Source organism: Lutzomyia longipalpis, chromosome 4, assembly GCF_024334085.1.
Source record: "Lutzomyia longipalpis isolate SR_M1_2022 chromosome 4, ASM2433408v1".
Taxonomy (NCBI): Eukaryota; Metazoa; Arthropoda; class Insecta; order Diptera; family Psychodidae; genus Lutzomyia; species Lutzomyia longipalpis.
This window is the reverse complement of record NC_074710.1, coordinates 19,578,100-19,593,253: the sequence shown is the minus strand read 5'-3', so window position 1 is coordinate 19,593,253 and position 15,154 is coordinate 19,578,100. Positions and strand designations below refer to the sequence as shown.

Here is a 15,154-nt window from a genome sequence, read left to right as displayed (position 1 = left end):
GGGACGTATCCAGAAATCTAGTCGTGGGCATATTCTTGTAAATACAAAAAGGAAGATTTATAAAAAAAAGATTTAGGGTTGATTTTTTAAATCTGAAACATAGAATAAGCTAATCCAAATTTATAGATTACTAACTAACTAACCTATATTAACAACTGTTATATTCAAATTAATAAATGATTTGTGTTGGTTGTAGTTTATTTTTCTAACGTTTGTTGTTTATTTACTAACGTTTAACGTTCTTCCAATTGTAGAGAATTCTTTTCTAAAGTTTGACGTTTTTAATTACAATGTTTATTGCCTTTTCCTAATTTTGACATTGTATTTCTAACGTTTATCGTTCTTTTCCTATTATTTGACATTTCTTCCTTAACAATTGACGTAAATCTAAACCTTGGACTTTACCTTTCTGGAGTTTTGTGTTTTTTTAAACGTTTGACATTTCCTTCTTATGGTTTTGACATTTGACATTTTTTTCTAACATTCAATGCAAATCCAATCAATAAATTTGACATTTGTTTGCTGGAATTTGACGTTCTTTTCCTAAAGTTTCTCGTTTCTTTTCTATCTTTTGACATTTCTTTCTTAACGATTAACGCTCGTCCAAACCTTGGACATTACTTTTCGAAAGTTTTTTGTTTCATTTTCAACGTTTAACACTGATTTTTCATGGCTTTAACAATACTTTTCTAACGTTTGATATTTCTTTCATTGAAACTCACTTTCTTCGTCATTTAATTTAGCTTTTTTTAAAACCATTTTTTTTCTCTTGCTTATCTCTTTTATCTCCTAATTTAATCTCTAATTTATTTCTTTAAAAAGTTCTTTAGTTTTTTTATTTTCTTCAGTGCTCCTCCTTATTTTTTTTTCAGCCCGAATTGTTCTCTTAAATTTATTGTTTTCTCTTCCGTCCATCCAAAGCTAGAGTGGGAGAAAAAAAGTGATTGAAATAATTCATTACCTCGTTGATTTATTGGTGGACTCACGCTGTCACTCATCCACATCGTAAATTCCTCCTCTTCATGCTACTGGCCACATATTTTATTATTTTTTTTACTCAAGCATTTTGAACCACAGAAAAAAATACCTTCATAACGAAGAAAAAAGTCCTCACCGCGGGGATCTTCAGTTTGTATTAACTTCATACCCAAATTGGAGGAATGTTTGAGTGCCTCTCGTCTTATTTTTTTTTCATCTCAAGAAACTCAAATGTGGCGCACGTTTTATTGAATTACCTCACCGTGGTGGATTCACCTGAATCGCCTCGGCAAACATATGGCTCATTAGGCGGTGCCTCTTTTTTTTCTTCTTCTCCATCTTCGCCTCACCTCAAAAAACTGCCCAATGCTGCTGCTGGAAAAGAACTTTAGAACGAATCTTCTTTCAGTTCTTAAAAAAAAATAAGAAAATAAAAGAATTTTCAGGCGATGGAGGAAATATTAATTAGTCCGTTGATGGCACTTTTCCAAATTGATTAAATTTCCACGGCATTTTCCCCGGAAAGTGTGTGCCTTTGCTCTTCTTTTAATATCTCAAATGGATTTTAAGTGTTTTCCCATTCATCGGATGGTCCCCATTAATGGAAAATCCTCACAGAAGCGATTTTTTTGGGGGTAAAGTGAAAAGAAATCAAAAGAAAATCTCTTCATGGCGAAAAAACGCAGTAAAAATTGGCAAATTCTTCCGTTGCTTGTGGGTGGAAAAAGTTTTTCTTCTTTTTTTTTCGGGGGGTGGTGGGAAAAACACGAAGAGACACTCCGATATATTCGAAATAATAAAACTGCCATTCAAACTTTATTTATTGCCGGAAGAAACGCAATAAACTATAAATTTTCCCCAAGTCATACGGATTCATCCACTTTTTCTTACGTTCACTCTCTTGTTTTTTTTTTCTTTGGTTCTTCCTCAAGATCTCAACTCCCTCTGGAGTAGGAGGAGAGGCGACAATAGAGTGGAGATAATCTGTTTCTCCATACACTCAGCCTCTCACAGACACATAGATCCACCCCCATCCTGATGGTTGCTGCGGGGGAAGATGCTGGAAATTTCGTAGAAGATTAGCAGGAATATTATATGAATGAGCCGGTGAAATGCTTCCTCATGTGCAAAAGAAGCTGCCATGTCTGTGATTCCATCCACTCCAGGAGAGCACCTGGAACATGTGACGTTTGCATTTAATCGAAAGTCACGCATTAGTTGCATTTGAGTGAACATGAGGAGGAGGAATAAACGAAAGAGAGAGAATTTCTGCCGCATTTCCCATCCAAAATGCTCCAAAACATTGCGCTCCCCCATGCCCCCGCACTGCCTTTCCACGAATAAAATCTATTTAAACAAGAATCCCAAATTAATGTGAAATAGCGAAGAGATAAGTTTGGATTAATCATTCAGGAGCGAACAGGAAGGATTCCCAGGAAGATGAGAGAGATGTATTTTACGGGTGTGGAAATGCACAACATTTCCATTCCCCTCTGGGAAAAATAAAATTCGTTTCTTTTTCAACTTTATTTTGTTCTTTATTTCATTTTCTTTTATCATCAGTGGAAGATCTTTATGAAAAACAAAAAAATCATTAAAAGTTTGTTGGATTTTCAGTTTTTATGAAAAATTAGACGATTTCTTAACGATTAATATTTGATAAGAGTTCAAAAATGCATAGACAATGCAAATTTTTAACGTTTGACAATTCTTTTCACATTTTTGACGTTTCTTTTCACAGTTTGTCGTTTCTTGCTCAATTTTAACGTTTATTTTTCAGATTTTTGACGTTTCTTTTCACAATTTGACGTTTTTTTTCACAATTTGACTTTTTTGCACAATTTTAACGTTTTTTTAACGTTTGGCAATTCTTTTCACATTTTTTGACGTTTCTTTACGGAATTTGATGCTTCTTTCCACATTTTTGACTTTTCACTTTTTTGTCGTTTTTTTCACATTTTTTTACTTTTTTTCACAAATTTTTGCTCAATTTTAACGTTTCTTTTTCACATTTTTGACGTTTTTTCACATTTTAACGATTTTTCTTTAACATTTTGATTTTTCTTGTTGGAATATTGCTTTTCAGATCTAAATAAATCTAATCTCTTTAGTAGAGTCTTTAGAGCACAACATTCCCCTTTCCCAAAATTGGAAAAAAAATTTAAAAAAAAAAATAAAAGAAACTTATTGGTTTTTTTCAGGAGCAGCTCTTTATTTAAGAATTTTCAATAGAAGTAAAAGGAATTTATGCAACGACATATGAAGGATGATCCTCTATCGCAGAACAATTTTAACCCATCTCATCTTGTAGGGGAACATAAAAAATAGAAGAATCGCGAGAGAAACTCCCCAATATCCACTGGGATCACATCGAAAAGTGCAGTGAAAGTACAGTCCGGGAAAACATAACCTCAATTTTGGAACAACATTGAAATGAATAGGAGGACCTTTATTGTGTTCGACCAGCGTGGCATCGGGACCTCTTGAGCTTCTTTATAACCTTCCCAACCTTTCCTGCCTACCCGAATGAAGATTTGAATGATTTTTGCTTCACTTCTGTCTTTCCGGACTTCCCGTCGTTGTGTCGCACTCCAAGAAGAGAAAAAAAACTCAACGACGGGAAGTCCGGAAAGACAGAAGTGAAGCAAAAATCATTCAAATCTTCATTCGGGTAGGCAGGAAAGGTTGGGAAGGTTATAAAGAAGCTCAAGAGGTCCCGATGCCACTCTGGTCGAACACAATAAAGATCCTCCTATTCATTTCAATGTTGTTCCCAAATTGAGGTTATGTTTTCCCGGACTGTTCTATCACTGCACTTTTCTGTGTGATCCCAGTGGATATTGGGGAGTTTCTCTCGCGATTCTTCTATTTTTTATGTTCCCCTACAAGATGAGATGGGTTAAAATTGTTCTGCGATAGAGGATCATCCTTCATATGTCGTTGCATAAATTCCTTTAATTAATTGAATAATTAATATATTTCATCATTATTTGAAATAAACGCCATAGAAAACGCTTTTTTTTCAAGATGGAGGAACTTTTCTCGCACGCCATCTTTGTTTGTAATAATAATAATAATAATAATTCAAATATCAACGATCATTCGCCTTTTATTTTTTAACTCTTCTTTGTAAATTAGAATTTACAAAAGAAAGCAAAAGGATAATCACGAATGAATCTTCCTTTGTGTTTTTTGATGCCGGAAGATGTCACGGTAATCCACAGGATGACTCCGGGGACGCTGAAATGGCCTAGCACGGCACCCAAAGCGCAACTGTCCGGATTCCTTCTTCCCCCCAAAGCCCCCACCGAGCCTCCGTGGCTTCCACCCACGCATTCGTCGTTCCCACTCAAAGTCCACCAGCAACTCCGCCCCATCAACTGTGACCCCATTCATTGTGTCGTACGCCTCAATTGCCGCCGCCCTTGATTGAAATTCAATGAAGGCATAATTTTTGGACATTCCCGTGACTAGATCGCGCACAACGCGACAGCTGACAATCTTCCCGAAGCGCTCAAATTTGTTCCGGAGCTTCTCCTCATTCGTCTCCCGGAAGAGACGAGCCACGAAGATTGTATGCCGCGGATTTCCGGAAACTTTGCAATTTGGCCTATAGGTGCTCTTTGCAGCCCTCATGAGGGCTCTATCGTGTGGAGTTGTATCCTGGCCTAAAGAAAAGAAAGTATTTAAATGGAATTTCTCAACAGGACCTGCAGGGACTCACCATCAATCGATCCAACGGTAATTGGATCGTATTCGTCGGCGTATTTTTTGAATCTTGACGTTGATGGTTGAGCGTGGGTGGTGTGGGATGACATTGTTTTGCAAGAAGAGTCTCTTGGCTTCTTTTGAGAGGCCAGGAAGTTCCCCAGGATCCTGTAAAATATGTAGAAATTGAGATTTAAAAAGTGAAAACAATTTTTATTCCAAGAAGGGAATTTTAAAGAAAACTCATCTTTAACTTACAATTAAATTCAAGGAATTTAAAGAAAAAGGTTCTTTGTACACTAGAGGATAAGTTTAGTTAAAATTTATGAGAAATTATGGATTTTTTGGGCCTTTAAATTACCTTTTTGTGAATACCTGAACTCACCTTAAAACTTCGCGTAAAAATAATCAATTCTGAGCGATTTTCTTAATATTTTTCACGTTTTTTTTTCATAAACTTAATGTCCTTTCATTCACAGATCAATTTACTCCCCTCTAGATGCAATAAATTAAGGAAAAATAGCTAAATTTAAGGAAAATCGCAGGATATGCCGGAAAAACGAAAACGTAAACAAAGCTCTTTAATTGAAAGGTGAGATGCAAGATACCTCATACGTGTGTGAAAGCGAGAGAGATACATGTCTCGTGTTTCACAAATTCATTGAAAAATGTTTCATTCATATGTGAATGAGAGAGCTACACAATAACTTCGTGTCGTCTCGCTCACTTTGATATTTTTTTTTGCATTTTACTGGGATTTTCCTGAGAAAACTAGATTTTCCGCATTTTCAGTGCTCAGGAAGCAACATGGCGTTGAATAGCATAGACGAAAGCAAAATTAACAAGAAAAATCATATAAAATCGATGAAAACTAATCGAGCGAGAGAAAACAAATCCAGCTCATTCAATCGACGATTCCTGGAAACCCTTCAAAGTTCCACGATATGTGGGGTAGGCGTTACGGATCATTTAGTGGACGTTTCTAAGCTTTTTCAGTGATAATTTTTGTTCGTTTTCTGCATTAAATTAACTTTCTGTGTGATTTATCGTGTTAATTATTCACCTGTGTTATCATCCATTTGCCGGAAAAGGTGCGCATAATTGTTTTTCATCGTTAACTGCGGAAGAAATGTAAGTGTCCCTTGTGTGGGGTCTCCGCCCCGTCTCTGTACCCATCCCAGCGTTGTTGCTTGAGATTCCCTCGGGGCTCACACACAAGGTCACCCCCATGGAGAAGATTGGCAAAGCTCAAGAAGAAAAATAAAAACAAGATTTTCTCTCTCTTCCTGCACAGAAAAGAAAGGAAAAGCAACAAAGAGAGAGGGGAAAAAGATGTCGACGGAAGAGGAGCCAAGACAGGATGCCGAAGGCGAGGAGACGCCCGACGTGGACGCCAACTATCAGGCACCACCGCAGAAGACAATCGAGGAGATTATGGCCACGGATCAGGAGGACGAGAGCCTGAGGAAGTACAAAGAGGCACTCCTTGGGGCAGCACAAGCTGAAAAGATTATCGTGGGTGAGTCTCATGCGCTGCATCTCTGCTCGTAATTTTCAATAAATATTTACGTACAAAGCCGGTTGTGGGCGCATTCGCGGACTTTGCGAAACGGAGGATGTAACAGAACGTTTGCAAAGTCTGATTAATCTGCGATGAATCAGAAAAGTTAAGAATGAATGACGAAGTTGTCCGAAGTGATCGCGAAGAGAACCGAATGCGAAAGTTTCGAATTTCCAGCATTCTCATTGGCTGACTGACTGATTAACCCTTTCGTGCACTACGTTGGTGTTTTTTTTTTTTAATTTAATGGCTTTTTAATGCTAAAAAGTCATGAAATTTGAAGCAATTTAGAGCTTTTTTTAATTTTATTAGTTTTGTTTATTTAATGATTAAAAAAAATAATTTAAAATTATAACAACTCTCTATTTTCATTTAATTTCATTTATTATTTAATTTATTTTATTTAATTATTATAATTCTCTATTAAAAAAAAAGTCGATTTCTTCGTCATTTCCTGAATAAATTTTCCTCTCAAAATAATTAATAATAAAATTCAAAAATATATCATTAAATATTTTTTTAAAACTATTTAACGGCTCTGAAAAACTTGATAATTTGACGTTTCTTGCTTAACGATTGACTTATCTTACGTTTGAAACTCTTTGCTTCTTCTAACCGCTGAACGTTTCTTTCTTTTTTAACGTTTGAAACTTCATTTCTGACACTTGACGTTTAATTTAATTCATTTTGACATTTCATTTTTGACGTTTAACATTTTTATTACAAAAATTTGACGTTTCTTGTGTAGTTTTTGAAGTTTTTTAGTTTTTGACACTTATTTTCTAACCTTTAAGGTTTCTTTTCTAAGGTTTAACAATATTTTTATTTATATAATCGATTGTCGCTAAAATTAAAAGTAAATTCTTTTAAATTCAGGAATGTTTCTTAATGATTCACGTTTTGATCAGCGTAGAACCCAATGGATGTGAAAGAGTTAACTAAATACCTGAAAAAATTACTTTAACATCGTTTTATCATTGAAATGGTTTTTTTATACAAAAAATCAATCTCATTCAATTTTCTCCATTTTTAAAGAATTTTCAATGAAAGAAAAATGAAATATTTTATTAGAGCAAGATGCGTGAACGAAAGAGCTGGGATTTTCCCCCATCGTGACTCATTTTTTAGCATTCACAATTCGCATTTCTTCCCACATACAGTAAGCTCAACGTCTCAGTTTGACGAGCAATTTTCTCCTCAATACACCGTCTGATATTTTCCATGCCAGAGGTTTAAAATCTCGTATATTAATAGTTGCGCTTCTTTCGTCATTTTCACCTTTACAAATTTTTCACACCCAAAACTGCTTAAAGAAAAACTTCTCCCCCAAAAAATGTTTTTTTTTTCTGTCACAAATCGCCACTAATTGTGCGGGATTAAATTTTCTCACTATCAATGTTACTCTGATAACGAATTATCAATGTTCTCAAAATGTTCCTTTCGCTTTTTTTTTTGCTTCACTTGTGGGTGAGCAATGTGGATGAAAATATCATGCAGCGTGAATTTATGCGTGACCCCCGCCATGGGAATTTTTTGTTTGTTGGTAAAATTCGTGGGAAAATTCTCTGTGTGTGTTAGTAGTGGATGGCATTCCAAGAATTCTTCCGTCTGAATTTTTTTTTTTTGCTTTTTTCCCCTTTATTTCCTTTTCTGCTTGCAAAATTTCATCTTGGTGCCATTTTATTGAGAATTTTATGAATATTTAGAATGAAATTGGGGCGTTGGAATTAATTAAATTGTCTTAAAAGCACAGATAAATGCTTTTTTCAAATAAAGCTATTTTGCATTGAAACTCCGCTTGTTTGAGGGAATATGGATGGAAAGGGGTGGAAGCTTAACCCTTTCGCTTCCATTGAGTCCTTCGTTTATCCAAATGTAAAATTATTTCGTTGAATGTTGAAGAAATATTGAAACATTCGAATACTTTGAATGAATAGACTCCTTTTAACCCTTTCGCGTCTGCAATTTTTATCATGAAGAAAAGTTTCACTTTGAAACTTCTCCGCGTCAACGTGAAACATTGAAACATTCGGCCTTTTAAACGATTTTCAATTCATTTTTTTCCGTTTAAATGTCTTCTATTGGCATTTTGTATAAAGTAAAAAATATACTGGTTAATAAAAAAAATGATTTATGTAATAAAAAGTGATGAAATATGCATTAAAATCCCTGAAAAACATTAAAATGCCACTTAAATTAACAAAACGTGGTTTAAGTGAACGTAACATGGTTTAAAATGTACGAAACAGAGCCTTAGTTAATGAAACGCTAAAAAATGAACGAAATTTTTTCTTTCATTTCATTCATTTTAACATTGTTCCAATTGCGAATTGAACATTCGAAACGCAGTTTAAGTTTACGTAACGAAGCCTATACGAAACGCTATAAAAATACGTCTTAGTCGAACGAAACGATATTTTAACGAAAGAAACGTGGTTCAAAGGAACGAAACGCAATAAAAAGCAACATCAAAAACAATTTAAACCAACGAAACATAATTAAAATGAGTGTAAAATACAATAAAAATGCCATGAAACGCTTTCAAGATTCGATTAAAACTCTGAAAACTGCAATGAAAATGTAAATAAAAAAAGATTTATCAGTGAAATATTCATATTTTTCTAAACTATCCGGCATAATTTTCCGAATATTTGCCAGATAAACACCCCTTGATATTTACTGAATGAATACACTTAACCCTTGAAGGATCAAGGTTCCTTACCTCAAAACTTAGACCTTAATTTTCTCTCAAAAAGATGTTTTCTTTTTACGAACTTGAGCTAATTGAAATTTCCAGAAATTATCTCGGTATGTTTAATAGATTTTATTCTGCAAACGATTTGAAAAAAAAAAGTCGAATTGGCCACGGTGGCCAGAAAAATCCTCTAAGGGTTAAAAGACAATTCTAACTCAAAAAGTCCTCTTTGACATCTTCTTTGTTAATTAAAAGTTTTTTATAGCTTGAAAAAGAAATTAATTTTCACTAAAATTCTGGAAAATTTAATGTTTCACATTTTGAGCCAATGTTTGTCCAATTGGATGCGAAAGGGTTAATTCAGGTAGAGTCTGCATAGATTGATTCTAATTCTGCGATTTTAGCGAGTTGAGCTTTAGTGCAAATTTAATTTCGAATTAATTTCGTATTATAGGCGATAGGTTTGGTTTGATTATACAAGTGAAAGTCCACGAGAAATGCAAATAAATTTTCAGCGTCTGTTGATGGGAACACTATAAAGGCGCCAATTGATGGGTCATTTATCTCCCCACATAAAAAAAGAGTAGAAAATGTCGTATGAAGCCATTGAGCAGTGATTAATTGCTCTCAATGTCGCAATTCTAGCTTGAATGAATAAAAAAATGGAAGTTGCGCACATTTCCATTTTTGCAATAAACATGAATAAATTTCTATATGATTATTGCACATAAATTCATTACCTTTCTGTGCGCGTTTCAATTGACGCGCCATTAAGGTGGGTCTCTGAATGAGGAGTTTGTGTCTTCTTCATTAAGTGGGAAGCTCCTCCAAATGGAAATTCTTCATAATGAAGGATTTCAAAAAAGGAACGAAATGTTATGGAAAATAACATTAATATAAATTTATTCTCACACACAGAGGTTTCAGGTGGAAAAGCTTCTCTTTTGAAATGAATTTAATAAATTTATAAATAGACAATTCATCTCCATATAATCTACTTCTGCAATCAATACAACAGGGTGGTGATGGCGATTTAATCACTTCGCACAACCATACATAAATGTATGTTGCTGATATGTGGCAACATTTGGAACATTTAGAATATTCTGTGAGATTATTATGCTCCTCATGCTTCTTTCTCAATGAACAACCTACCAAATTTTTTTGTCAAAAAAAAAAGAAAAGATTCAACGAAGAAAACTCAAAAATATCTTTCAAAGAAAAAAAATTATCTAAAAAATATATTTAAAATTTTATTTTCAAGGGGTGTTTATCTGAACGAAAATCTTCGAATTATTCATCATGATTCGGGTTTTTTTTTTAAGATTCGAATTATTCGTCAAGATTTGTACTATTCATCAAAATTCGGATTTTTCGTTAAGATTCGGATTATTTGTTAAGAAGATTCGAATTATTCGTCAAGAAGTTGAGACTATTCGTCAAAATTCAGAATTTTTTTCAAAATCCTTCGAAGTCTTTGTCAAGATTCAAGATAAATACAATTTTTTTCTATTTTTTTTTTCATCCAAGAAATATATTTAGCCAAGACACATTATTTGCTATAAAATTTTTTTTTTTATTTTCCAACGTTTCCAAGTCTTGAAAAAAATTAATAGATTAAATAATTTAAATTAAAAAAAAAACTTTCTCAATCATCTTTTTCCCAAATGAATTCCATTCATTTCGGGGAGAAAAACCAATGTTCTGGGGCTTTTTTTTCTGCAATTTCCCCACACACACATTGAATAGAAAATTCTTTTGTGCATGAGATAGAAAATCGCACGGAAAATCAATATTTGATGAGGAAGGAAGGTTTGTGATGGTGATAAAAGAACCCCCCGCAAAACACACGAGTTACCCACCTTTGCATGAGATGTTCGCATAAAAAGCATCTCAACATATACCTACATTTATGTTGTATAAGTAGACTCTATAGACCAGAAAATAGAGCATGATTTGCCTTTCTGGAATTACCCCCATGTGTAGGATAACTTGTTTATGAATAGGGGGTGATTCTGTTGAAATTTTTCTTTCTTCTCACCTATCAGGAGAAAAAAATTGAAAAGAAATTTTTTTTATAGCAAAAACTGTGTCTTGACTATCTACTAATTTTTACTAATGTACTAATATGTACTACTTTTTAAACCTTTCAAATGTTTCAATTCTTTTTTAATAAAATAAGGAAAAAAAATGTTTTTCAAAGTCAGCTCCACGATGCTATAAAAATGTCAATCCTTTGGTCAGTATCCCTGTTTACTATAAAATTTACAAACAGGGCTTCCTGTTGCTGTATTTTGCATAATTAATGAGGGTGCTGTTCCTCAATTTTATAGCAATTGGGGGATTTATAGCAATTTTAGACTTCAAAGCTAAGACACATTTTGTGCTATAAAAGGAAAAACTTGATATTTTCTAATAAGCAAACCTTAACAAACTCAAAACTAGAATTTTCTACTGTATCGTGACTTAATACCTCATCATGTGGAAGAGAATTTATTCGCAACGTAAGAGAGACAAACCAAATGACCAAAGACTTGGGAATTTTCAACACACCATCATGTGTTCAAGTGCACAGAGCACTTGAAATTAATCGGGTGTTACTCAATTATTAGTTTTGAGATAAAATTTCTATTTTTGCGCTCTACTTCCTCAATGGAAAATTAAAAATATAAATAAATCTTCCCAATGGCTTGTACCCTCAGAATCCCTCAACTCACACAAAGTCTTCCTTTCTTCCTTGCACAGATGCAAATGATAGTCGAAAGGTGATTGTTAAGAAGCTAGCGCTGTGCGTAACTGGACGTGATGATATGGAATTGGACCTTACGGGAGATATTTCCAAATTGAAGAAACAAACATTCACCATTAAGGAGGGTGTTCAGTATCGCATTCGTATTGACTTTATTGTTCAACGTGAAATTGTGCATGGGCTCAAGTATGTTCAGAAGACCCTCCGGATGGGAGTTCCAGGTAAATGACAATTTTCTCATTATTTTTTTGTTTCTCCATTTTCCTTTATTCAAAATTTATTACCTTTTTCCCCAGAATTTACCCAAAATAACATTCCGTAATTTCTAATTATATTTTTTGCTCTCATTGGGATTTGTGCTTTGCGATTGACAAAATTTAACAAAAAAAAATTGATAAATGAATTGCAATTAAAATAGCACCTGGTAATGATTGTCTCTGTCAGTATTCTCTTCTTGCATTACTAATACATAATAGATTATTCTTTCAGTTCTGTGTGTCTTTAAAAATTAATTTTCTTGAGTGTTTGTTACATTTTGCGGTGATTTTGTGGAATCTCATCTTTTTTCACATTCGCTGGTTTGTTTTTAAGGATGTTAAAATATGTAGAAAATGCCTTTGCTTTGTATGTATTGAAAAGGCAAATTTAATTGCTGAATATTAGATGCTAAATTGTAAGATAATTTGCTTGATAAAGTATTTTTTAGGAAGCCTGAATTCTAAAATATTTTATGGTAGTCTAGACACAAACCAACATAACATAAAATCGTAATTTTGATGTTTTGTTCATGAAGAGATTAAAAAAAACTTTTTTACGGTTTCTTTTATTATTCTCACCTTTTTAATTGAAAATAATCACCCAAAACCAATTTTATTTAACAAATTAGTGTTTTATAGCACAACATGTGTCATGACTATTGACATTAATAAAAGGTTAACCTGTAGTAGTTATAAAAAGGTGGAATATTAAAAAGAAAATAAAAACAATCTCGAAATACATGAAAAGAAAAATAATCTATTTAATAGACATCATTTTCTATTGCTTTGTAGTTTTTTTCTATAAGTTTTCAGTCAATTTTCTAAAAAAAAAATAGCTGTCATTTTTGGAGACCACACGCCAAATTAATAGCTTCAAACAATACTTTAGCATTTTTTTAAAAATATTTTTAACATAAAATAACTTTAAAAAAAAAAAGATAACATTATGGCATCTTTCAAAATGGCGGCGCTGTTTTATTAGCAATATTTTCACTTGCATGCCAGAATAACATTTAATTTAAACTTTGATAGGATTTTGCTTCTGAGCATGAAACATTTCTCTTAACACTTGGAGGACCCAACATTTGGCACAACGTGGAGGATCAAATTGGTAATAACTACCAGCTGATAAAATATGCTCAATAATTAATTATTTATCAGTTTATTGAAGGAGGATCGAAAGTTTGACTAATTCTTAATGTCCTTCAAGCATTCCTGCACCTAATTACTAAATATTTAATTGAGAAAATCGTCACTGAAAAAAAATTGCGTCGAATCGGTGCAAAATTGCCAATTCAAACGACTTTTTAGCTACAATTTTACATAATTTATTATTGCGCCTAAATCATCACAAACTTTGATTCTTCAAGTAACTTTTTAATCACTTCCGGCAATAAAATTAGTCCACATTAATTTATTTTCACCGAGGAAAAGTGAACAAGAGTACTTTATTTGGAAAATATGGGGAAACATAACCTCAAAACAATGGAAAAATGTATGAGATTTTGACTGGTAGTTATTACCAATTTGATCCTCCGCGTTGGATTCTGACTTTGACCTCAGTTATCTTCCAAAGAAAAGACTTTTCTCGAGATTTTCTTTCTGCTATCTTAAGTAATTAAAATTCCCTACACATAGATGCTAAATTCATCGAGATAAGTCCAATAGATTTTATTCTGTGATGATTTTAAGGTTCCAATTGGTAGCAATTACCAGTAAAGTCCTCCGAGTGTTAATTGAATTTGTTTCAACTGAGTTTCAATTTTTAGTGTTTTTCCGTGATTTCCAAAGACACTTTGAGTAAAATTTGACCTTCTTCAGGTCTTTTATTTATTTTTTCTTAAGAAAAGTAAAATTTTCTGTAAAATTTCCTTTTTCTCAGTACATTTTATCGTTCTTTTTCTCCAATAAAAGCCCCGAAGAATGCTCTAAAGAGAACAAAAGTTTAATTTTCTTCATTTTATGTTGGGAAAAATGAAGAAATAATTAAAGAAAAATATGTTTTAGTTGTGAAAAAAGATGAGATTTCATTCGTTTTCTGTGCTGTGTGATGTTCTTTTTAGCTGTGATTTTCATTCGATTTCTTAAAATCGATTTAAGGGTGTATTGGGGGATGTCTGTTTATTAATTCTTTCGCTCTGTAATGAATTTAGTGGACAAAATGACGCACATGGTGGGCTCGTACCCCCCAAAATTGGACCTCCAGAGCTACACGACACCCCCGGAGGAAGCCCCCTCGGGTATGATGGCACGAGGCTCGTACAGTGTAACATCCCTCTTCACGGACGACGACAAAAATGAACATCTCAAATGGGATTGGAGTTTTGAAATTAAGAAAGATTGGAACTGAGCCCCTTTTTCTTTTTTGCTTTTTTCCCTACAAATTTATTATTTTTTTGTACTATGAAAAATATGAAAATTTTCCAGAATGTTTTGCAAGGAAAAAAAAACCTCTAAGGATTTTTTTTAAATAAAAGTATTTTTTCTTCTTTATCCGGTTTCATTTTTTTAGGTTATTCGCAATAGCAATGCAGAAAGAATAAATTTTTTAAAAACAAAATTGTAAGATAAAAAAAACTTTTGGCAATTTGCAGAAGAAATTTAAGAAAAAAGGAAGCTCAGTAGACTTAAAAAAAAAATAAAGAAGAAACATAATCCCAGTTAAAAACGAGTTAAAAAATGAGTTAGAAAAGTTTTGAGTTAAAAAAAGTTTTAAAAAATGGAAAGAAGATAATTTACAGCGTGCCATTTTCATTTCAAAGGATTTTCTTCTAATTTCAAGAAAAAATGGATGAGTTAAAAAATAAATGAATAAATGGAAATAAAATAATTTTATATAAAATATATTTTTTATGGTTGAGATTATTATAAAAAAAAATATCAAGGAGAATAGTTTTATTCTAATATTTTTTTTGAATCATTTTAACCCCTTTTATAAGCTTCTTTTTTAAAAGAAAATTTTATGCATTTCCTTTGATAATATTAAAAAAAGTATAAAATAAGATTTTTAATAAATGAAAAAGCAAATAAATAAAAAATCCACCTCCCTGTAACTAAAGTGCGAAAAGTAGTTAAAAAACACAATTTTGAATGAAAAAAATGAGAGAATATTGTAAAAATGTTTTCCCAAAAAAAAACCCCACAAAAGTATTTCACAGAAATTTTATCTTTGACATTTTTGCATTAATAAAGTCTTTTTGATAATA

General features: G+C 32.8%; 2 protein-coding genes across 4 annotated transcripts; one reads left to right on the top strand and one right to left on the bottom strand.

Annotated features, from left to right (window-relative positions):
* Nucleotides 1-4,061: 4,061 nt before the first annotated feature.
* On the bottom strand, nt 4,062-5,306 carry LOC129794765 (U11/U12 small nuclear ribonucleoprotein 35 kDa protein-like). Of its 2 annotated transcripts, none has more exons than XM_055835623.1 (3): nt 5,072-5,306; nt 4,703-4,823; nt 4,062-4,646 (listed from the first exon to the last, which is right to left on the bottom strand). In XM_055835623.1, exons 2-3 carry the CDS (start codon nt 4,794-4,796, stop codon nt 4,144-4,146), a joined length of 597 nt encoding a protein of 198 aa, XP_055691598.1. In that variant the 5' UTR covers nt 4,797-4,823; nt 5,072-5,306; the 3' UTR covers nt 4,062-4,143. The 2 variants fall into 2 exon arrangements, with proteins under 2 accessions (XP_055691598.1, XP_055691596.1); XM_055835621.1 differs by having other exon boundaries at nt 4,703-4,854; nt 5,072-5,304.
* A 291-nt stretch (nt 5,307-5,597) lies between these two features.
* LOC129794763 (rho GDP-dissociation inhibitor 1) lies at nt 5,598-14,794 on the top strand. 2 transcript variants are annotated; one of them, XM_055835618.1, is made up of 4 exons: nt 5,598-5,817; nt 5,981-6,205; nt 11,688-11,912; nt 14,102-14,794. In XM_055835618.1, exons 2-4 carry the CDS (start codon nt 6,019-6,021, stop codon nt 14,296-14,298), a joined length of 609 nt encoding a protein of 202 aa, XP_055691593.1. In that variant the 5' UTR covers nt 5,598-5,817; nt 5,981-6,018; the 3' UTR covers nt 14,299-14,794. The 2 variants fall into 2 exon arrangements, with proteins under 2 accessions (XP_055691593.1, XP_055691594.1); XM_055835619.1 differs by having other exon boundaries at nt 5,640-5,817; nt 5,986-6,205.
* The last annotated feature ends 360 nt before the right edge of the window (nt 14,795-15,154 follow it).